The following is a 23,631-nucleotide window of genomic DNA, read 5'->3' on the forward strand; positions in this document are numbered from 1 at the left end:
TCTCTGTGCTCTTCAAATGACTCATGTACTCAGAGCCCAGAAGACTGCAATCAACGGCTCAAGACAGGATCATGGAATGATAGCAGATGAGCTACAGACTTTCTTTTTTCTGCGCAGCTGCACTTTGGGACACACTAATGTTTATCTCCTGAAGTGATCTGCTGGGTACAATACATAAATTGCCCAAACGGCTAGTAAGTGTTTAATTTGGCATCATTTGTGATTCTTATTTTGAACAATAACTAGGTGACCTGTCATTTAGCTTTCATAAAGACTTCAATCTTGCATGTTTTCACAGCTTACGGATCACTGTTCCCTCTTCTCTGGCACTTTGTGACACTTTGAGGCCACAAATTGGTCTACAAATTGGTCTACACTAAATTATTTCAGAAATTCCAGTGTTATTATTTCTCCAGGGCACCCAATACAATAATTCTATCATAACTGAGTCCATCAAAATACTATGCTCAGTGTACCTGGCTGTCTCTCAGTGATGCAGTGTTATCAATGAACTGGAAGGGATACTCTAGTCTTTTTCACATCCATCAGCATTTCCATGTGCTGAGTAAACCCCAAAGCAGTAAATTGTCGGTCCCGCCAATACTCTGGCTAATGCAATTCCTATTTAATCAGGTAATCAGACACCAGCAAGAAGCATGTCACATTTTAACTGATCTGTCTACTAAAACCTCTCAATTAGCTTTACAGTTTAGATTTTGGTGAGAGAATACATTCAAAATGTATAAAACTCCCTGCAGTCAGATGTAGCTGTAAGCACAAGTGTAAGCATAAAATAGTTTTCTCAGTGTTGTACAATTAGACCTAAAACCGAATATAAAGTAACATTTATATGGAGAGGGATGAGTTAACAGGAAGCATTCTGCTGGCAGAGGCTGTGGGAAAACAGTAATTATGTGGTTTGTGAGTTTTTTGCAGAGAAGATAATTCCCTTGTAACTTCTTTGCTTTAAACAGAAGTTCTAATAGCAGGATAATTCCACTTTCCAGATAGACTTAGGGCCTAAATTACTAAAGCATCTCAACCATCTTCAGAGGGGATATCATAAGTGAGTCTTTCTCCTCCATAACCAGGTACCACCCCAACCACATCCTACATTCTTGCTAACCACCTAATTCTATCCTCCACTAGAAAAAAAAAATCCTTACACTCACCTTTACAGGATTTCTCATTGGCCTCTCCCCTACTCTGGAACTCCCCCCACTGCACATTTATACTCTCCAACACATGTTGTTTAAATGCAACCATAAAACTAACCTTTTCATGCAAGGACATAAATTTACTGAAAGCATACTGTAATGGATTGCGGAGATGCCGCCGAGCGGTCTGGCAGCGGGGTGCTGTCTCCGCGTTCAGACCGGCAGTTTCCGCACAGCAGCATGCGTCTGGTTTGTCTGAGCCTTCTAGTGCACACAGATGGAGAGCTACGCGCGCGTGCTGGGAGGCAGGACCTTTATGCCAGTAGGAAAGGGATCAGCTGATCAGGTTGATCAGCTGATCCCAGCGCAGGCTTTGATTGGCTGAGTAGAGCTGGGTGGCGCTGAGGAGTGCTTCACTATATATAGATCTCGCCGGTCAGTCTCAAGTTGTATGCCGTTGTGAATACATACGTGTGACCACTCAGACCATAGTCAGATCCCACAGTGTGTTAGAACCAGGTGGACCTGGGAATTCACACTCAGCCAGATTACGCTTGTGTTATACTTTAGACCAGTTCCGGGGTGTTGTGACCAAGGACCTCACACCCAAGCTTAGGATTACTGTGTCATTGCTGTGTTATACTTTAGACCAGTTCCGGGGTGCTGTGACCAAGGACCTCACACCCAAGCGTAGGATTACTGTGTGATTGCTGTGTTATACTTTAGACCAGTTCCGGGGTGTTGTGACCAAGGACCTCACACCCAAGCTTAGGATTACTGTGTCATTGCTGTCTTATATGTTAGACTAGTTCCTGGGTGTCGAGACCACGGACCTCACACCCCAGACTAGGACTCTGCTCTATTTCTGTTATGACTATTTGCTCTGTCGACCTCTCTATTGCCTTCTGATTCGGTACCCCTGCATATCTGCCTTCTTGTTGCCAGACCCTGCCTGTACCCGGTTACCGAATCAGCCTTCTGTCCCTGTACCTTATCTGCTCGTGTGTTGCCGACCCGGCCTGCCCGACCTTCCAGGCTGTCACTCACCCCTGGAGTGCTCAGTCTATCTGTACTAGCAGTGACACAATTCCTCCAAGTGTCAGTTGCACTAGGACTCCGGCCTGTTAGCAGCCAGTGGCCTCTTCTCCTGGAGTCCCCTGGATGCAGTACAGTCTATATCTAATCTCCAGATATCCCTGGTTGCCAGGTCCTCTCTATTCCCTCTCTCTAGGGGATAGTTCCTGCACTTCCCAGGGCCACCTGCCCCTCAGGTCAGGGGTGTTTCTATCCATTTTGTCACTCCAGGCAAGAATAGATAGAGGTGGCAATTTTAGGTTTGGCGGGGGTGTATCTGTCTGGAAACTTCTAAACATATTCAGCGAGAGCTTGTCAAATAACTTCTTGCGGCTGCACTCCTGTCTGTGCAAGTGCAGCCCACGCCATTCATGCTCAGCTTTTTGTTTCTGTGCACGATCAGCTCCATGCTACTGTGCAGATGTGGGCTGTACCTGCGCAGTGTGTCCGTGCTCATACACAGATGGGTGTGCAGCAACAAGAACATATATGACAATGTCTAGTCAGAGGTGGACATAGGCCCGTGCTGGCTGTGCAGCCACACAGGGGCCCCATGCTCTCTAGGGCCCATGCAGCTGCACCACAGATAGGGCATCATTATTTTGTAGGTTCCTCTCTGTGTAGTTCTCTCTGAAACACACGTGTTAAATGTGTGCTACATTAACACAGTGCCTACAGTGTTACGTTTATGGCCACTCACATAGGGCCCCTTCATGTATTTTGCACAGAGGCCCACTGCTGGCTTTGTCCGCCACTGGGTCTAGTTGAATATGCTCGGAGGGTCCCATGCTGGATCACTGCAGCCGAGGAGGAGGATGGGGAAATGTGTATATATACATAACATCAGTATATTATTAAGAAGCAGTGTGAGGGTAGTACATGAAAGCCAACATCCAGTCCAGCTATTGCTAGTGTATTTTGCTAGTACAGCTGTGACACACTTGTACTCACTCAGAATGTGCAGTGACATACAATAAATGCATGAAAATGCAAATAATGCACTAGTGAGTCACAGTTGCATTAGCAAAATTCACTAGTAGCAATACCTGGACTGGATGTGAACCATAAGCAGAGACAGAAAAGTGCTGCAGAGGAACCCTGAAAGACCATATGCCAAAGCAGATGAACACAGCTGGACACTTTACAGGGGCACAGACCAGCTATTACCCAGCAACCACCAGTAAAGACAAAGGATCAAGTTAAGCTGGGTACACACGGGGTACACCCAGGGACGTGTGCGCGACAGCTCGGCGACAGCTTGTTGCCAGGTCCCTCTGTGCAGCAGCCATACACACGGCGCACAGAGGGACAGAGATGCGGTGGAAGCTGTCGCCGAAGATTCCTCCCCCCCCCCACCGAAAGCTCCGTCCGTGGTCTATGGGTTGCTGTCGCTAGTCCACGTACACACGCAGTACGCGCGGCGGACTAGCGACAGTTGCGGCGACAGCTGTTGCCGGCAATTGGCCACGCCAATCGCCTGGCGACAGCTCAGACTAGCGACAGTTCGTGGCGCACGCGTCATACACACGGGGGGCCTGTTGCCGCAACATGCGCGTGCCACGTGGTTGCTGCTACAGTTGTAACCCGTGTGTATGAGCCTTACAGAAGAGACAGAGCCTCTTCAAACCTTCTGTAGATCAGCCTAGAGATAGCACACAGCGCACAGCACATCAGAGACAAGGATAGGGAAAGGAGAATGCCAGCACAAGCCTATTTAGTACTGGGAGAGGGAGATGCATGAAGTAGCTGTAGATCTGTATGATGTAGCTCAGGATCCTGACAGCCATCAAAGCACAGGAGCGAGAGGTAGAGGGAGAAGTCATGCTACTTGACCGACAGGAAGTTGGCAAGGAGGGCGGAGTTACTATAGCAGAGACGCACAGAATATTGTTTGGCAGCTTCGGAAACAAAAGCCCCTGCACCTGAGTGCCCACTGCCTGCCATTTGGCTTGTTAGCAAAGCTGCTCCTGCTCTACCCCAGAGCACAGTCTCCTGTCTTGCAGCCAGTGCCCAAATGCCTTGCGTGTCACAATGACAGTGACAGGCGGGGGGCTGAGTTATATGCGGCACCGCACGAGGTAAAAAAAGTACCCGTGCGGCTGCTCGCTGTTATAGACAGGAGAGGGGCGGCCCAGGAGCAAAGGAGGAAGGAAGAACAGTGTGTACTTAGAACGCACACTACTTGCGGCTATTGGCGGGCAGGGGGCGTGCAAAGAGGCGGGGCAACAGCGGTAGATGACACAGCAATGTGAAAATCAGTTGAACTTATGCTACAGACTGTAGCAGCCACTGCGAGCACCCCCTGCATTGCGCCTTCCCCCTCCTTTGGCGCTCCAGGCGACCAACTATACCTGCCTGGTGACAGAGACGCCTCTGCCTCAGGTGGTTCTTGGCTAAGCTGCCTGTATCTCCCGCCTCACAGGAGATAGCCTACAGTTACACCAAACACTTACACATTATTAGGTGTCCAGAGGTTAGTCATACCTGTATTATTGGTGATTCTGCAGATCATCCATAATCAGGTATACATCTGTATTGTTGATGATTCTGCAGATCATCAATAATCAGATTCTCTCTGTGTGCTGACACCGATCGTTACACATACCCTGACCAATATCTATCTCCTCAACAATCTATAAACAGCTAGGTCACTACCCCATCTTGTGTCTCCTTCCCTTCCCCTTTGTTTGTAAGCTTGCAAGGCCAGCACTCCCTGTATTATGGTTTCTTGTGAGTTCTGTTTTTGCACTGTAAAACATTTTGTATCATCATACTTATAAAGTATTTCCTTTGCCTTAGGTACCCTGTCTTGTAATGATAACACATTTCATGAAACCAGTTCAGAAATGATTCTGTGATCTCTAGAAATCCCTCAGTGTGTTAGCCCAAAACATTATACACAACATTTTATGAAGTTGGTGAGCAAGTGCTGGCAAGATTGAAGTGCTGGTATATCAGAAACAAAAATCCCTTTTTATATACATTGGTGTATCGGTCCGGTGATAGTTTACTCACGGACCTATACACCAAACCCACTGATCGGAACTCTGTTTTGGAGTTCCATAGTTTCCTTCCAAAACATGTTAGTAACAATATCCCTTGTGGTCAGTGTGTTGAGTGTGTGGTTTGTAATTGCAAATATGAAAGAATGATGCAATGTTATAAAAAAAAAAAAAAGCTATAGAACTGAAAATAAAAGTATGAGGCTGCTTTAAAGAATTTCTAAGGCAAGAGATTGAATATTACACACGGCAGTGAAAGAGAATGTGTGTATCGTACTGAAAGAAATATTGAATTAATTATTTAGTCATTTCCCTTAGAAGCATTTGAACTCATTGACTTTTATTACATACAGAAATCTCAATCATATGTTTTCCTAGATAATGTCTATTATAGGGATTATTTCGTTAGATCATAGAGTAGCAAAGTCAGTCAACACAAGATAAAGAGCACAAAGAGCTGCCAAGACTTAAATTAAACCTAATCCTTTAGTGACAAAAAAATGACAGAGGGAAATAATCAGGATGTCTTTATGTTAAATCTCTTGTTGCTGTAAATAAAAAATAAGCAAAGTGTCTAATTTACTGTAATAGGGCAAATCTATTTTCTAGGTATAGGATGCAATCCGACCATACCTACCAGAATTCCTTCTGACTGCACCCTGCAATCTGGCACTCCATGTTGAATTGGTGCCATTTTCTGATCCCCCTATTCTAACACTAAATCTCAATCCTAATGCCTAACAGAACCACCCCCTGCTCCCAATGTCTTATATTAACCCCTCTCTTAATGCCTAACACTAACCCACTGGTACCCACATTTTCCGATATAGTAGCTGAAGTATTAACCATTAGGCTAGTGATAGTCATTTGGCTAATATAACATCAAATTGCTAGCATACTACTAGCCGATCGGCTACTAATAGCTGATCAGCTAAGTACTGGGCCCCCGATTTACCATTCGATGGTGTATAACCATCAATATCAACATTAACATTATGGTCTAGTTTATCTAATCCATATGTGATGCATCTGTAGAATGTGTTGCTGCCTAAAAAAATTAGTCTAATAATAATAATCTAACAGACACATGAACCCAATCAGTACCGCAACAGCAAACTGTTTCATGCATCTACAACCTGTACTTCCTTGAATAGAACACTTGGGTTGTAATAAAAGAGACACAATTCTGAGTAAAGGTTATGAAAGTGCAGACAATGCTCTACCCTGAGCCTAGATGACTATGCTAAGCCACCACTGTAACTGTAAAGTGTTCAGGGATGAAAATGCGTACAAAGGATTGTGACCTACAGTGGAACTAAAGCAACCAATTAAACATTCCTAAAAAGGGAACTGCCATATGAGAAAGTGCAAATACAGTACATTTTACTTTCAGCATAGGATCTTTTTTGCAATGTAATAGTTGTGGCTATAGATGGGGCTAGTACCTTGCTGGTTGTGTTTTCACTGCAGTGTGACACAGAGACAGGAACCGCACTGCCAGATACTGTGACTGCGAAGTGACATTGACATTGAATAGAATTTGACAGACCAACAGAGACTGTAAGTAAACTGTGAAACTTACAAAAACTTGGGCTGGATTGTGACTGCACTGTGACACTGATAAAGACTTGGACTGCACTGCCAGAGATTGTAACTGCACTGTGGCAGTGACAGAGATTTGGATGTAACTCTGAAAACTGATAGAAACTGTAATACTACAGTGGCTGGAACCACACTAATATACTTGAGACCTGTCCAGATAGTATACTTCTGCTGACTGAATCTATCATTTGTGATTGCTTTAGTTGTCAGTTTTCTAGCAGCCTGTGGAAGTCCTGCATGTTCAGCTTGGCCAAGCCCTATAAAGAAGAGAGGGCAGAAGAAGCTGGAAGGTCCTTGTACTACCCAAAGGTGCGGTGTAAAGATAGTTAGGGGGTGGAGCTAGCAAAGACAAGATGATTCTTGGAATTGGGCTTTATGGTGACACATCAGCCAAAGTACTGCTTTTCAGATCTGGACTGAATGGGGAAAGTAACATTTTCAGTGAGACTTTCACTGCTGTATGGAAAAGTTCTTCCCAACAACAGAAATAAAGAGACATATTTCAGAAAGAGAGCAACAGAAAGACTGTGAGCATCTGTGGGGTTTTTCTGCTATTTGTGTCCGCTTTGAGACTATTCCCCTGACTTTCTGTCTTAGCAAAAGCAATTAGGAGGAAATCTCTCCGGGGAGGCACAAACAGCAATAAACACCTCACAAACGTTCTCTCGGTTCCACACTCTCATCTGAAATGAAAAAAAGGAACGTTCTGACTAGAGTTCCTTTTCCAGTCTAATCGTGACTAGGGCTTGAGCACATTTACACATCTCTGTGCATTTTTCAGCAACACAAATCAGCCTGTCACATTGATGAGCTGCTGCAAAATGCACAGAAGCACAAAAGTGTGCTCAGGCCTTGCCAAATGCTGGAAGCATGAACTCTTATTACTGATATAAGCAGTGCAGTTTTGATATTTGTTGCCTCTCTATTAAAGAGGTGTGGTTTGCTTGTGCTTGGAAATAACAGGAATCCCCGAATCCCACATACCTGCTTCTGATGCTGGAGCAGCTCAGCTGTCTGTAGCTGGGGGCTAAGTTCTCTGCTATGCTCACTGGCGGAATGTTGGGAATAATCTGTTAAGGCAAATACTCCATCATCCTCATCTTCTTCCCCTTCCTCCAAGTCAAGATCGTTTTCTCTGAAGTCACGGTGGCCAGCAATCTCCGGGAGGGCATTTAACTGATCAATCTGCAAAGAGTTTGGAAATACTTCAGAATAGTTATATGTCAGCAACATTACCAAGTTTTACCTGCTGGTGGCAGTATATGTGTGAGCTGCAGTGGAATTCTGCAGCCCACTAGAAGGTGGCAAGCTCCGTGGACCAATCTCGCAACTCCCTGTGTCTCCTTTAAGTATAATTTGGAGCACTACACACTTGTATCTGTCCACCAGCAGATCCTTCTCATTAGACTGGGATTAATTATGCAGCAGTTGTGGACTCCGCTCTTCCTGCACTAGGCTACTAGCACATTTTCCTGCTCAGTATCACCTAAACTTAACTGCCACGGTCATAAACATAATATGAAGTTGAAAGAAACCTGCAGCTGTAAAATCATCCATTAAGTATTTTAAAATGTAATCAATTTACAAACCTTTCAGTAATGATAATAAGCAATACATTGCTCACACTATCAAACGTCCATCAACTTTCTACAAATTAAAAAAAAACAAAAACAACAGTTTACCTGTAACAATTCATCTCCAACTTCTTCTTCCTCCACCCGTTTGCATTGCCGCCAGTGTGCCAGGAGCCATTTTAGTTTAACATAAAGAACAAAAACACTTTGTTTGAAGTTCCTCAGTTCGTGCTGTAAGAGGTTCTTTTCTTGGCCCCATGTTTTCTCCTCTAGTTTATTCTGCAGAGTAAGACTCTGAACCTCTAAATCTTTCCTCCGAATGTTCTTCAAATGTTCCTCCTCCAGCTGTGGGATGTTAAGCACAAGCTTGTGTTACTACTGTATGACCATTATCTACCATGTGACTCCACAATGTCACATAAAAGCAGCTGATGACTTATCCAATTTCCAACAGGAGAAAATAGGCTAAAAATCTATAGCTGAGGTTGTTGCCTTTAACCATTTGAATGTTACAACCTGACATTAAAGAGACTCCGTAACAAAAATTACATCCTGTTTTTTATCATCCTACAAGTTCCAAAAGCTATTCTAATGTGTTCTGGCTAACTGCAGCACTTTATACTATCATTGTCTTTGTAATAAATCAATGTATCTTTCCCCTGTCAGACTTGTCGGCCTGTGTCTGGAAGGCTGCCAAGTTCTTCAGTGTTGTGGTTCTGCTATGAACTCACCTTTCCAGGCCCCTCTCTGCACACTGCCTGTGTGTTATTTAGGATTAGAGCAGCTTTTCTCTTCTCTCTTATCTTTTACAAGCTGGATAAATCGTCCTCTGAGCTGGCTGGGCTTTCACATACTGAGGAATTACAAACAAGGGCAAAGCTGTTTGCAGGAAGAAAAGAGCAGCCTGAAACTTCAGTGCATGGGGGAAAGAAACACACAAATGATCTCTTGAGATTCAAAAGGAATGCTGTATACAGCCTGCTTGTGTATGGATGTATTTTCTATGTGTGGACATACTGTACATCAACCTACTTCCTGTTTTGGTGGCCATTTTGTTTGTTTACAAACAAACTTTTTAAAACTGTTTTTAACCACTTTTAATGTGGCGAGGAGCGGCGAAATTGTGACAGAGGGTAATAGGAGATGTCCCCTAACGCACTGGTATGTTTACTTTTGAGCGATTTTAACAATACAGATTCTCTTTAAAGTTCAAGGGACGGAAAACAATGCGATAAGATAGCTAACCCTTAAAGAGACACTGAAGCGAGAATAAATCTCGCTTCTTGTCTCATAGTCAGCAGGGGCATGTGTGCCCCTGCTAAAATGCCGCTATCCCGCGGCTAAACGAGGGTCCCTGACCCCCCAACCCCCCTCCCTGCAAAATCAACGACCAACTTGGTCATAGATTTTGCTGCTCTTCAGGCAGGGCTAACAGCTGCAGCCCTGCCTCTCAGCGCCGTCTACCAGCGGCACATCGCCGCCTCTCCCACGCCCCTCTCAGTGAAGGAAGACTGAGAGGGGCAGGGGAGAGGCGGAGATACGCGCTGACAGACGCGCGTGAGGAAGGGCTGCGGCGGTTAGCCCTGCCTTAATCCGGAAGAGGGGATGCACTGCTCGGAGGGGATTTCGGGGGGTAAGGGACCCCTGTTTAGCCGTGGGATATCGGCATTTTAGCAGGGGCACACATGCTCCTGCTGACTATGAGGTCTGAGGCGAGATTTTTATTCTCGGATCCGAGTGGATCCGAGGTGAACTTTTACTCATTGCATAATTGTGTTCATTTCCTATGGTTTGTAGGGCATTCCTCAAGCCAAATACTTTTTTGTTTTTGTTTTAATACTCTAATTCCCTATAAACTAAATAAACCACGCCCACGGGTTTTCAGAGAGCCTTGGCAGTAGCAAAGGCTCATGGGAGCTCAGTCTGGGCAGGAGGAGGTGGTGTTACTAGCCATTGATTTCAGAAGCAGAGGGGAGGAGGGGGATTAGGTTTTTTTTCACAGGCTGAGTGCTCAAGATACAGATAAGCCTGCCTCTGTGTAATGTTTACAAACAACATGGCTGCTGTCATTGTATCACTGGAAGAAATAATTATTTTCTATTAAAGCTGTTTGCAGCTAGATTTGCTGTGTAAACTTTAGATAAGATATATAGACAAGTTACTTGTTATAGTTAGTTTTTCATCTCGGATCTGCTTTAACCCTCCCACTATTGGTACGTAACCCTTAATCCTCCTTCTACCAATACCTAACCCTTAACCCTTCCTCTATCCTCCCCAAATTTCCTTACATTGCTGAAAATCACAGATTTTATAATGAGGAGTATATGGCGGTGCCTTTCTTTGGTGCCCCATATGGTCCTAATGGTAAGCTGGGATGTAGAGGAGTCAGAGAAAGTCACTGGTGGGCTCCTTGACACCCACTAGGCCCCATTCACCTGTCTAGTGCAAGTCACTCTAGTAAGTCACATAATTACTAGTTTCTGGAGGTAATTAGGTAAGTTAACACCTTTTTTAACTAACATTTACAATTCCAGGCAGCCCGGGTAGTGAGGAATTGAACCCCAATGCCATACTTTGAATATGAAACAAGTAAAATTGTCTTCATAGCTGTCACCATTATGTTATGTTAATAACATATTACTAGCTTTAATTCATTGCCTGACATTGACTTGTAGCTAAAGACATGTATTAGTATTACATGTTAGTCGCAGCACCAAATCTGTAGCCTGCTAGGAAAATGAATTGTAATTGCCACCAGAATGTTGTCTGTCTAAATTTGCTTGTAACCTTAATTTCCCTTTCCATGTGTCTATATTGCTGTCATCTCTTGGTTATGATCAGCTTGGATAATTACACCTTCTAACTTTCATCTCTTGATAATCATACAATGCTACTGGTATCCTGTTATGATTCTATCATCAGCTTCCCTTGTCTCAGGACTAGGAGTGCCCAGATTCTCCCACGTAAGCCAGCAGCTTGAGAATATTCCTAGAAAATAGTGGCTGTTGGCCAGGGTGAAATTACTTGTTTTAGTCTACTATTTTAAATAATAAATTAAATAAAGAAAAGCAATAGCAGAATCTAAGTAAATCTAACTACAAACATCATATAATCATTATCCAACCCTCAGGTTTATGGCTGGACTGAATCATAATCAGATGTTTATAAGGAATCCAGACCTTGTTTGGGCTATGTCTGCTAGGGGAAAATCAGTCTGCCTCAGATCAAGATGTGGATCCTGGAGAACAATCCTGAAGTTTTCCAGCAAGATACAACAATATACCCAATTTCAATCATTTATGATAACTACATTAAGGGGCCTCCTGAAAAAACATGTACCGGGGGCTATTTGGTCACCTCCTTATTAAGGTGGTTCCTCACTGCATCATTGTACCTATTTGGGCACCTCATGTTGGAAAAAGGACATTGGCATATGGGTGCTGTGCTAAGGGAATAGGGGCGGAATCTGGTGATTATTTTGCCAAAGTTGAGTTTAATTTGCCTTCTTAAAAGAAAAGGTATTTGCAATAAGTACCAACTTAACCACTTGATGACCCAGCCTTTACCCCCCCTTAAGGACCAGCGCTGATTTCGCTAATCAGTGCTGGGTGGGCTCTACAGCCCCCAGCACAGATCAAACACCAGGCAGAGCGACCAGATCGCCCCTCTTTTTTCCCCACTAGGGGGATGATGTGCTGGGGGGGTCTGATCGCTCCTGCCTGCGTGTGGCTGGCGGGGGGGGGGGGGGGCACCTCAAAGCCCCCTCCATGGCAGGATTCCCCCTCTCCCTCTTCTCCCTCCCTGCCCCGGAGATCGGAGGCTGCACAGGAACGGATCTGTCCTGTGCAGCCTCTAACAGGCTCCTGCCTGTCATGTGACAGCGATCCCTGGCCGCTGATTGGCCGGGGATCGCTGATCTAGTACAAAGCTGCTACTGTTAGCAGCGTTGTACGAATGTTAACAAAGCGGATTATTTCCGCTTGTGTTTACATTTAGCCTGCGAGCCGCGATCGGCGACCCGCAGGCTATTCACGGAGCCCCCCCCCCGCTGTGAATTGACAGGAAGCAGCCGCTCGCGTGGCTCTTTCCTGATCAATTAGCCTGCAGATCTGCATCGCTGGTCCTGCAGCTGCCACTTTGCCGACGCGCGTTATGAGTGCGCGGTCGGCAAGTGGTTAAAGAGACTTTGAAAGAAAAAAACAACCCTCTGGGGGATGCTTACCTCTGGAGGGGGAGGCCTCAGAGTCCCAATGAGACTTCTCCATCCTCTGAAGCTTGGGGGAATGCAGCGCTAGCTCCCCGAAAGTCCCTCGACATAGCCTGACAGGTGTGCACAGGTGCGGGCAATATTAACCTACTGCGATCCTGCACAGGCGCACTAGCGGCTCTTCATTCAGGCTAAGGCGGAAATAGCTGAGCCCGATCAATTCTCTCTAATGGGCAGGAGAAAAGGACCCGCGTCAGCAACAGCGGATACGATCGGGCTCGGCTATTTTAGCCTTAGCCCGAACAAAGAGCCGCTAGTGCACCTGCACAGGATCGCATTAGGTAAATATTTACCTCACCGCTGTTCAGGGGTCCCAGCGCTGGATTGCCCGAACACCAGAGGACGGAGGAAGCCTCGTTAGGATCCAGAGGTTTCCCCCTCCCAAGGAAAGTATCCTCCAGAGGTTTTTTTTTTTGTATCTTACAGATTCTCTTTAAAGTAGAATTAAACTCAGAACTTCTTTTCTGTTAAAGATAAGCCACTACGTGATACGGGGAGAAAAAAATCTTCATTACAATATATAGAACTCCTAACAAAAAACCTGACATGTTAACTGCACATACCTGGGAGCACAGAAAGGGATAAGTGTTTACTTATTATCACAGAGCCATGGCACAGCTCAGAGCCCTGATTCTTACTTGCTGATAACAGCTTACTAGATAGGCTGATATCTCTAAACACACAAAGAACTCACAGCAGCGTATTTCTTAGTAATTACGAAGTTTGGGACTGCTTTCATCTTAAAATCTATGCGGCTTGGAATTGGCCAGGATGCCAAGACCCATGCTCGTGGGCTCAGTCTTCCTAGCCAATTGCTATCTGAAAGGATCAAGGGGTTAATAAGGCATAGGGAAGGGGGTGGGTGTTTGTTTTTATTTAATTAGAATTAATAATTTAAAAAATAACTCCACATTTTTACAAAGTGCACGTGTGCACAGGCATCATAATAAAAAAACAAAATAAAAATGTTGCCCTGTACAGGGGCCGGGGCGGGGCCATCAGTTTGTATGATCACACATGCACAGTTTCCTAATACTTTCAACTCTGCCACTGTGCTCAGCAGTACTGTGTTCATCAACATGCGGAAGCACTGAGCTCAGTTTTGTTGCACATGGTGGGCTGAGTTGAAGCATCTCTGAAACTGATTTGTTCACGCAGGTTGAGATCATACTCTGTATGTGAGACAGCAGATTACATATGAACCAGGCTTTAGTGACTGCCTCCTTCTACAAGGCCATGCATTAATGAAGTAGCCTTGGTTAAGTAGCCTCATTAATACTGATAGAATCCTACATCTGACATCAAGTACAAATTAACATATATTAGAGATATTTGGCATACTAATATGTATTATGTTTTAATGCGAACACCAATTAAAAATTAGAACAGGAAAAAAAAATGAAATTAAAACACAAAGAAAAAAAATCACAAAAATGGGGCAACAGTTACCCTGCAGCAGCTGATGCATATTTAATGACTTATACAGACTTGCCACATAGCTTAGTACTGCAGGGCACAATGATGATAACTTATCATTTGTGTGGGAATTACCTACTCTCTGCATCTATAACTACAGTACTTAAATACAACACTTACTAAAAGTCTTTTCATGTATAGATCCCTCTGCAAGTCATCTCCTATCCTACAGTCTACACTGAAAGGCTAACATGGCCACAGATACACTATTTTAGTCTGCAGTCGGGAGGCCAGTAAAGATGGCCATACACTTATCGATTTTTCTACGATGATTCTTGGCACATGAAATCTACAAGAAATCGATGCCCCAACATGCTGGATTGATAGATTTTGGGCAAAAATCAAATTGGTCAACTGCTCTGGACAGAAGTTTTCGATCAATCAGCAGCTGTTGGGAGTGTTGCCAGATTGACGGCCTATAGCACTGCACTGCATTGATTTCATGCTGAAATGTATTAAAATGCCTAGTGTGTAGAAGAGTTTGTTCCCTCTCTGATCAGATTGGATCTGAAAGGAATCATTTTTTTTAGCCACATCTGGTGCCATGTGTAAGGGTATCGACACCTGTAGAACGTACTTCTGGCTTGCCATTTGTAGGCTAACATACTATACACACTGAAGGGCAATGTCTGTAGACACTGTGCAATGCCTGCTTAAACTGTGGATAGATATTCCCCATTATCAATAAGCAATGCTGCCATAGGAACAAGATGCTCAGAGGAAGAAATATGTTACCTTGAAATAGATACGTTCAAATCTTATCAATAATATCCCTTTAAAGCTCCCGCCAAGCTAGAAATTACTCAAAAAAAGTTTGATATTACATTTTTACCTACTTTTTAGCACTTATCCAAAATGCTAAGTGCTGAAAAGTTTGTTTTTTTCAGATGAGATGAAAATTAACTCCTGGGAGAAAAGATAATTGATTAGGGCCACTGTGTATAGACATGAAATAGGATTAGAGGTGGTGTTGCCTAATCCTGCTAACTGTGTATACCTAATCTGGGCCTAGGAACATACTATACGGTACTTTGCATCCTTTTAGTACACACTTTATGGCCTACGTCATTTTGATGGACCTGTATGCCTACATTAAATTTCAACATGTCTAAATCTGGGCGCTGGGTGAAGCTGAAAGACGGCCTATGCTACTATTTTCAAAACTATTCCCCTACTGACTACCTACTTATATACCTGGCCACGTATTTTACTCTCCAGTTACTGCCAGTGGCCAAATTACCCCGTTTGTTTTCCCAATTTGGGCTACAGCTTTTAACCAAATAAGTCAGTGAGTTCGGCTATAGCCGTAACTCACTTAACAGCCTAATCCTGCCCACCGGGCTGCGCCCAAATCAGCTGTCTTGACCTGTATATCTTCTTTTTACATGAGTTTAAATATAAACATACGCACAGTGGTGTGAAAAACTATTTGCCCCCTTCCTGATTTCTTATTCTTTTGCATGTTTGTCACACTTAAATGTTTCTGCTCATCAAAAACCGTTAACTATTAGTCAAAGATAACCTAATTCAACACAAAATGCAGTTTTAAATGATGGTTTTTATTATTTAGTGAGAAAAACCCCTCCAAATCTACATGGCCCTGTGTGAAAAAGTGATTGCCCCCCCCCCCTTGTTAAAAAATAACTTAAAACTGGTTTATTACACCTGAGTTCAATTTCTGTAGTCACCCCCAGGCCTGATTACTGCCACACCTGTTTCAATCAAGAAATCACTTAAATAGGAGCTATCTGACACAGAGAAGTAGACCAAAAGCACCTCAAAAGCTAGACATCATGCCAAGATCCAAAGAAATTCAGGAACAAATGAGAACAAAAGTACTGTAATTGAAATCTATCAGTCTGGTAAAGGTTATAAAGCCATTTCTAAAGCTTTGGGACTCCAGCAAACCACAGTGAGAGCCATTATCCACAAATGGCAAACACATGGAACAGTGATGAACTTTCCCAGGAGTGGCCGGCCGACCAAAATTACCCCAAGAGCGCAGAGAAAACTCATCCGAGAGGCCACAAAAGACCCCAGGACAACATCTAAAGAACTGCAGGCCTCACTTGCCTCAATTAAGGTCAGTGTTCACGACTCCACCATAAGAAAGAGACTGGGCAAAAACGGCCTGCATGGAAAATATCCAAGGCGCAAACCACTTTTAAGCAAAAAGAACATTAAGGCTCGTCTCAATTTTGCTAAAAAAACATCTCAATGATTGCCAAGACTTTTGGGAAAATACCTTGTGGACCGACGAGACAAAAGTTGAACTTTTTGGAAGGTGCGTGTCCCGTTACATCTGGCGTAGAAGTAACACAGCATTTCAGCAGAAGAACATCATACCAACAGTAAAATATGGTGGTGGTAGTGTGATGGTCTGGGGTTGTTTTGCTGCTTCAGGACCTGGAAGGCATGCTGTGATAGATGGAACCATGAATTCTACTGTCTGCCAAAAAATCCTGAAGGACAATGTCCGGTCATCTGTTCGTCAACTCAAGCTGAAGCGATCTTGGGTGCTGCAGCAGGACAATGACCCAAAACACACCAGCAAATTCACCTCTGAATGGCTGAAGAAAAACAAAATGAAGACTTTGGAGAGGCTTAGTCAAAGTCCTGACCTGAATCCTATTGAGATGTTGTGGCATGACCTTAAAAAGGCGATTCATGCTAGAAAACCCTCAAATAAAGCTGAATTACAACAATTCTGAAAAGATGAGTGGGCCAAAATTCCTCCAGAGTGCTGTAAAAGACTCGTTGCAAGTTATCGCAAATGCTTGATTGCAGTTATTGCTGCTAAGGGTGGCCCAACCAGTTATTAGGTTCAGGGGGCAATTTCTTTTTCACACAGGGCCATGTAGGTTTTGAGGTTTTTTCTCACTAAATAATAAAAACCATCATTTAAAACTGCATTTTGTGTTGAATTAGGTTATCTTTGACTAATAGTTAACGGTTTTTGATGAGCAGAAACATTTAAGTGTGACAAACATGCAAAAGAATAACAAATCAGGAAGGGGGCAAATAGTTTTTCACACCACTGTATACAGCAGACATACATTTACATATTTATGACATTTATTTTTCACTAGCTGGTTGCCCAGCGTTGCCCGGGTATGTAATTGGCTAGTGTTACCTCTGCCCACTTTTTCTAATCCTAACACACAATTACTCAATGATGACCTAGTTTGTGAGCTTTGCGGTCTTTGGCATCAATAATTTGCATTGAAATGAAATAAATCTAATTGGCTGTGGCTCCACTCCATTGAAAATCAATAGGTGAATTTTGATTAGCTTCTGTAGGCTCCACCCACTTTTCTGAATATTAATCCCAGTCACCCAGTGACCAACTGTGCAAAGTTTAAGAAATCTGCCATTGACAGAGTAAGAAAAACAAAAGTTTGCTTTCTTAAAACAGAAAGAATTTGCGATAATTCAGGTTGGAGTGAGCTTAAAATGTCTCCCAGTGCATCACTGTTGAATATAGGCAAATTAACCATTGTTACCCTTAAAAGCTAAACACACCTCCAGAACTGCTGGAATGCAATGATGTATCAATTTGTTAATTTGTACAGAGCCATAATAATCCAACATGCATACAGACTGTTTAGGATTGTTTGATCCTCATCAGTGCATGGCATAGATTAATTTGGCTCTATGCAGTAGGGCTTGTAACACCTAGAGGTACAGACTAACCAGCAAGCTCATGGTGACCCAGAACTCATTGGAGTATGTAAGGGACTACAATGGTCCTAAAAGCCCCCTTACTAAGATGTTAAGAAAAACAAATTAACCATTGTGCAAATCAACCATTGTGCACTTAGAAGCTAAACACACCTTCAGTGTAACAGTGTAAGAATGGCTGCAGTTTACATTTTCCAGTGAAATTTGTATTTGTCTCCGCCCCCTTTTTGATCATGGGAATAAAAAGTATCCTATACTTTATTTCAGGTAATGTACTATGTGTGTGCCAAATTTTAGTTTACATTCTAGCAGTGAAATTTGTATTTTTCTCCACCCACTGATGTCCTAATGTTTTCCTGGTATGTATTTGGCTGCTGTTGGCTGTGGCCACTTTTTCTAACCCGAACACACAATTGTCAATAGTCAATGACCAAGTTTGTGAGATTTGTGGTCTTTGGCATGAATCATTTTCATTGAAATGAAACACATCTGATTCGCTGCTTGTGGCCCCACCCCTTTTCTAAATATTTAACCCCAGTCACCCAATGATCAACTGTACCAGGTTTGAGGCTTGTGCCATTAACAGTGCAAAAATGGCGGCAATTAAATATTTGCCTTGAAAATCAATAGGTGAATTGTGATTGTTTTTTGTAGGCTCCACCCACTTTTCTGAATATTAATCCCAGTCACCCAGTGACCAACTGTGCAAAGTTTTAGAACCCTACAATTTATAGTGTAAGAATGGCTGCAGTTTACATTTTCCCAGTGAAATTTGTGTTTGTCTCCGCCCAATGATGACTTGGCATTGCCCAGGTATGTATTTGGCTGGTGTTGGCTCCGCCCACTTTTTCTAACCCTAACACAAAATTACTTAATGACCAAGTTTGTGAGCTTTGCGGTCTTTGGCATCAATAATTTGCATTGAAATAAAATAAATCTGATTGGCTGTGGCTCCACCCCTTTTTTGAATTTGAACCCCAATCACCCAATGGCCAACTGTACCAGGTACAGGTGATTAACAGTGCAAGAGGCTTGTGCCATTAGCAGTGTAAGAATGGCATCAATTAAATATTCCCCTTAAAGATTAATAGGTGGATTTTGATTGGCTTTTGTAGGCTCCACCCACTTTTCTGAATATTAATCTCAGTCACCCAGTGACCAACTGTGCAAAGTTTGAGAACCCTACCATTAATAGTGTAAGATTTACTTTAGTTTACATTTTCTCAGTGAAATTTGTATTTGTCTCCACCTACTGATGTCCCGGCATTGCCCGATTATGTATTTGGCTGGTGTTGGCTGCGCCCACTTTTCCTAACCCTAACACACAATTACTCAATGACCAAGTTTGTGAGCTTTGCGGTCTTTGGTATCAATAACATGCATTAAAATGAAACAAATCAGGTTGGTTGTTTGGGGCTCCACCCCCTTATATAAATTTAAACCCCAGTCATCCAATGATCAACTGTACCAGGTTTCAGGCTTGTGCCATTAACAGTGCAAGAATGGCAGCAATGAAATATTCCCCTGAAAAATCAATAGGTAATTTTTGATTGTTTTTGTAGGCTCCACCCACTTTTCTGAATATTAATCCCAGTCACCCAGTAACCAACTGTGCAAAGTTTGAGAACCCTACCATTAACAGTGTAAGAATGGCTGCTGTTTACATTTTCCCAGTAAAATTTGTATTTGTCTCCGCCCACTTATGACCCTGCGTTGCCCGCTTATGTAATTGGCTGGTGTTGGCTGTGCCCACTTTCCTAACCCTAACACACAATTAATCAATTACTCAATTACCAAGTTTGTGAGCTTTGCGGTGTTTGGCAACAATAATTTGCATTGGAATGAAACAAATCTGATTGGCTATTTGTGGCCCCACCCCTTTCTGAAATTGAACCCCAGTCACCCAATGATCAACTATACCAGGCTTGTGCCATTAACAGTGCAAGAATGGCAGATTTGAAGCTTGTGCCATTAATAGCGCAAGAATGGCAGAAATAATCCCCTTGAAAATTGACCAACTGTGCAAAGTTTGAGAACCCTACCATTAACAGTGTAAGAAATACAAAAGTTTGCTTTCATTAAACAGAAAGAATTTGCGATAATTCAGGTTGGAGTGAGCTTAAAATGTCTCCCAGCGCTTCACTGTTGAATATATGCAAATTAACCATTGTTACCCTTAAAAGCTAAACACACCTCCAGAACTGCTGGAATGCAATGATGTGTCAGCTTGTTAATTTGTACAGAGCCATAATAATCCAACATGCATACAGACTGTTTTGGATTGTTTGATCCTCATCAGTGCATGGCATGGATTAATTTGGCTCTATGCAGTAGGGCTTGTAACACCGAGAGGTACAGACTAACCAGCAAGCTCATGGTGACCCAGAACTAGAGTTGGGCCGAACCTCCGATTTTAGGTTCGCGAACCCTGTTCGCGAACCTCCGCGAAAGGTTCGGTTCGCGAAAAAGTTCGCGAACCGCCATAGACTTCAATGGGGAGGCGAACTTTCAAAGTTTTAAAAAATTCTATCAACTAGAAAAATGATGGAAAACATGTTTCAAAAGCTCTAATACCTGGAGCCACACCTAATTGAGTGAAATACACATCACTGCTGGAGGACCCGTCCACCCTCCCTCCTCCAAGCAAGGTCCTTTATACCATTTGCCTACCTACACTAATTAGTTATGGGACAGCTGCTACACACTCTGCTAGGGAGATTTTAATTCCTCCCACCTCCCTCCTCCCACCACCCTTCTACCCTTCTACCTATTCCCTCCTCCCTCCTCCCTCCTACCGGATTTATGCTCAATGCAATAGAACCATTAGGTTGCTTAAAGGAGAACTGTAGTGAGAGGTATATGGAGGCTGCCATATTGATTTCCTTTTAAGCTATACCAGTTGCCTGGCAGCCCTGCTGATCTATTTGGCTGCAGTAGTGTGAATCACACCAGAAACAAGCATGCAGCTAATCTTGTCAGATCTTACAAAAATGTCAAACACCAGATCATACCATAGCTGGGAATCAAACCCAGATCTCACTGTGTGGTGGGCACGTCACCCTAAGCACTGTACCACTACAGAAGTAAGTGAAGCTAGCCTAAAATTTAACATTTATGCTCAATGCAATAGAACCATTAGGTTGCTTAAAGGAGAACTGTAGTGAGAGGTATATGGAGGCTGCCATATTGATTTCCTTTTAAGCTATACCAGTTGCCTGGCAGCCCTGCTGATCTATTTGGCTGCAGTAGTGTGAATCACACCAGAAACAAGCATGCAGCTAATCTTGTCAGATCTTACAAAAATGTCAAACACCAGATCATACCATAGCTGGGAATCGAACCCAGATCTCACTGTGTGGTGGGCACGTCACCCTAAGCACTGTACCACTACAGAAGTAAGTGAAGCTAGCCTAAAATTTAACATTTATGCTCAATGCAATAGAACCATTAGGTTGCTTAAAGGAGAACTGTAGTGAGAGGTATATGGAGGCTGCCATATTGATTTCCTTTTAAGCTATACCAGTTGCCTGGCAGCCCTGCTGATCTATTTGGCTGCAGTAGTGTGAATCACACCAGAAACAAGCATGCAGCTAATTTTTCCTTTTAAAATAATACCAGTTGCCTGAATTGCCTGCTGATCCTGTGTCTCTAATACTTTTAGCCACAGCCCCTGAACAAGCATGCAGATCAGGTGCTCTGACTGAAGTCAGACTGGATTAGCTGCATGCTTGTTTCAGGGTGTGATTCAGCCACTATTGCAGTCACAAAGATCAGCTGGACTGCCAGGCAACTGGTATTGTTTACAGGAAACAGCCATATCACTCTCAGTTAAGGTTCCCTTTAAAGGAGAACTGTAGTGAAAGGTATATGGAGGCTACCATATTGATTTCCTTTTAAGCAATACCAGTTACCTGGCTATCCTGCAGATCCTCTGCCTCCAATACTTTTAGCCCTAGACCCTGAACAAGCATGCAGCAGATCTGGTGTTTGACATTTTTGTAAGATCTGACAAGATTAGCTGCATGCTTGTTTCTGGTGTGATTCACACTACTGCAGCCAAATAGATCAGCAGGGCTGCCAGGCAACTGGTATAGCTTAAAAGGAAATCAATATGGCAGCCTCCATATACCTCTCACTACAGTTCTCCTTTAAGCAACCTAATGGTTCTATTGCATTGAGCATAAATGTTAAATTTTAGGCTAGCTTCACTTACTTCTGTAGTGGTACAGTGCTTAGGGTGACGTGTCCACCAACAGTGAGATCTGGGTTCGATTCCCAGCTATGGTATGATGTATACTCATGTATGTATTCCCAGCTATGGTATGATGTACCAGCTATGGTATGATGTATACTGGTTTTTAAAATAGTATAATTCCCTGGCAGAAGAGACCCTCCTCCCTCCGGTAGGAGGGAGGAGGGAAAGGGTAGAAGGGTAGAAGGGTAGAAGGAGGAGGGAGGTGGGAGGAATTAAAATCTCCCTAGCAGAGTGTGTACCAGCTGTCCCATAATAATTAGTGTAGGCAGACAACTGAGTCAAATGGTATAAAGGACCTAGCTTGAAGGGAGGGTGGGCGGGTTCTCTAACACTGAAAGCAGTGTGTTTGACAACAACATGTCTGCTGACAGTGAAATGGAGGCTAAAAATTTTGCTCAATACAGCATTATGGGGCGAATCGAACTTCCGCAAAAGTTCGCCTGATGCAGGCGAACGCGAACCCCCAAAGTTCGCCTGGAACCGTTCGGCCCAACTCTACCCAGAACTCATTGGAGTGTTTAACTAAAAGCCACCTTACTAAGATGTTAAGAAAAACAAAAGTTTGCTTTCTTAAAACAGAAAGAATTTGCGATAATTCAGGTTGGAGTGAGCTTGAGATGTCTCCCAGGCATCACTGCTGAATATATGCAAAGTAACCATTCTACCCTTAGAAGCTAAACACACCTCCAGTGTAACAGTGTAAGAATGGCTGCAGTTTACATTTTCCAGTGAAATTTTTATTTGTCTCTTTTTGGTTATAAGAATAAAAAGTATCCTATACTTTATTCCAGGTAATGTACTATGTGTGTGCCAAATTTCATTCAAATCCGTTCACCCGTTTTTGCGTGATCGAGTAACAAACATCCAAACATCCAAACTTTCCCATTTATTATATTAGTAGGATACCAGTGAACTTCCCATTTCTAATGATTTAGGTAAAACAGTGACAGAGCAAACTCCAGTACACTTATTAACATAAGTGCATTGGAAATTGAAGAAGTTGCCCAGAGGAACCAATTAGGTTTCATATATTGAATACAACAAAGAATTTCATTGGTAGCTCTGAGTTACTGCATTCATTTGTTATGATAACATTGTGAATAGGTAATTAATTTCTAGCAGGAGATACATCTTGCTCTTTAACTAAAAATGTCTCAGTAAATAAACACAACTGAGCTTATTATAAAGGCTACATTATTAGCAATGATGCACAGCGGGCACATGTTATAAGAAGTTAAATCAGTTCTCAGACGGCAGTCCCGTTATGGATGATTTTACTTCTTTAGGGAGACAAGTGTGTGTGGCCATATAAATGCTGGTGGATTAGGGGCTTATAATACCTGGATAAGCCTGTCTGTCACCTTTTCACGCTCCTCTTGATGAAGTCTCCTTTCCTGTTCAAGAATAGCCTGCAGTTCACGTAATGTTGAATTCTTTTCAGGTGATACATAGTTGCTGAGCTGTACACAGGAAACAACAACAGAAGAGTCATACAGGCAAAACTACCGTATACACAAGCAACATAAAAGTCAAAACCAAACTC

At 43.1% G+C, this 23,631-nt stretch overlaps 1 protein-coding gene across 3 annotated transcripts in view; it reads right to left on the reverse strand.

Annotated features, from left to right (window-relative positions):
- LOC137518828 (microtubule cross-linking factor 1-like) overlaps positions 1 to 23,631 on the reverse strand; it is a 145,079-nt gene that overhangs the window by 45,172 nt on the left and 76,276 nt on the right. For all 3 annotated transcript variants that reach the window (XM_068237188.1, XM_068237186.1, XM_068237187.1), the window contains 3 exons: positions 23,429 to 23,548; positions 8,518 to 8,754; positions 7,820 to 8,020 (listed from right to left, as the gene is read on the reverse strand). In XM_068237188.1, coding sequence (XP_068093289.1) covers positions 7,820 to 8,020; positions 8,518 to 8,754; positions 23,429 to 23,548 — 558 coding nt within the window. The remainder of the gene's footprint in view (positions 1 to 7,819; positions 8,021 to 8,517; positions 8,755 to 23,428; positions 23,549 to 23,631) is intronic.

This window comes from Hyperolius riggenbachi, chromosome 5 (genome assembly GCF_040937935.1).
Source record: "Hyperolius riggenbachi isolate aHypRig1 chromosome 5, aHypRig1.pri, whole genome shotgun sequence".
Taxonomy (NCBI): domain Eukaryota; kingdom Metazoa; phylum Chordata; class Amphibia; order Anura; family Hyperoliidae; genus Hyperolius; species Hyperolius riggenbachi.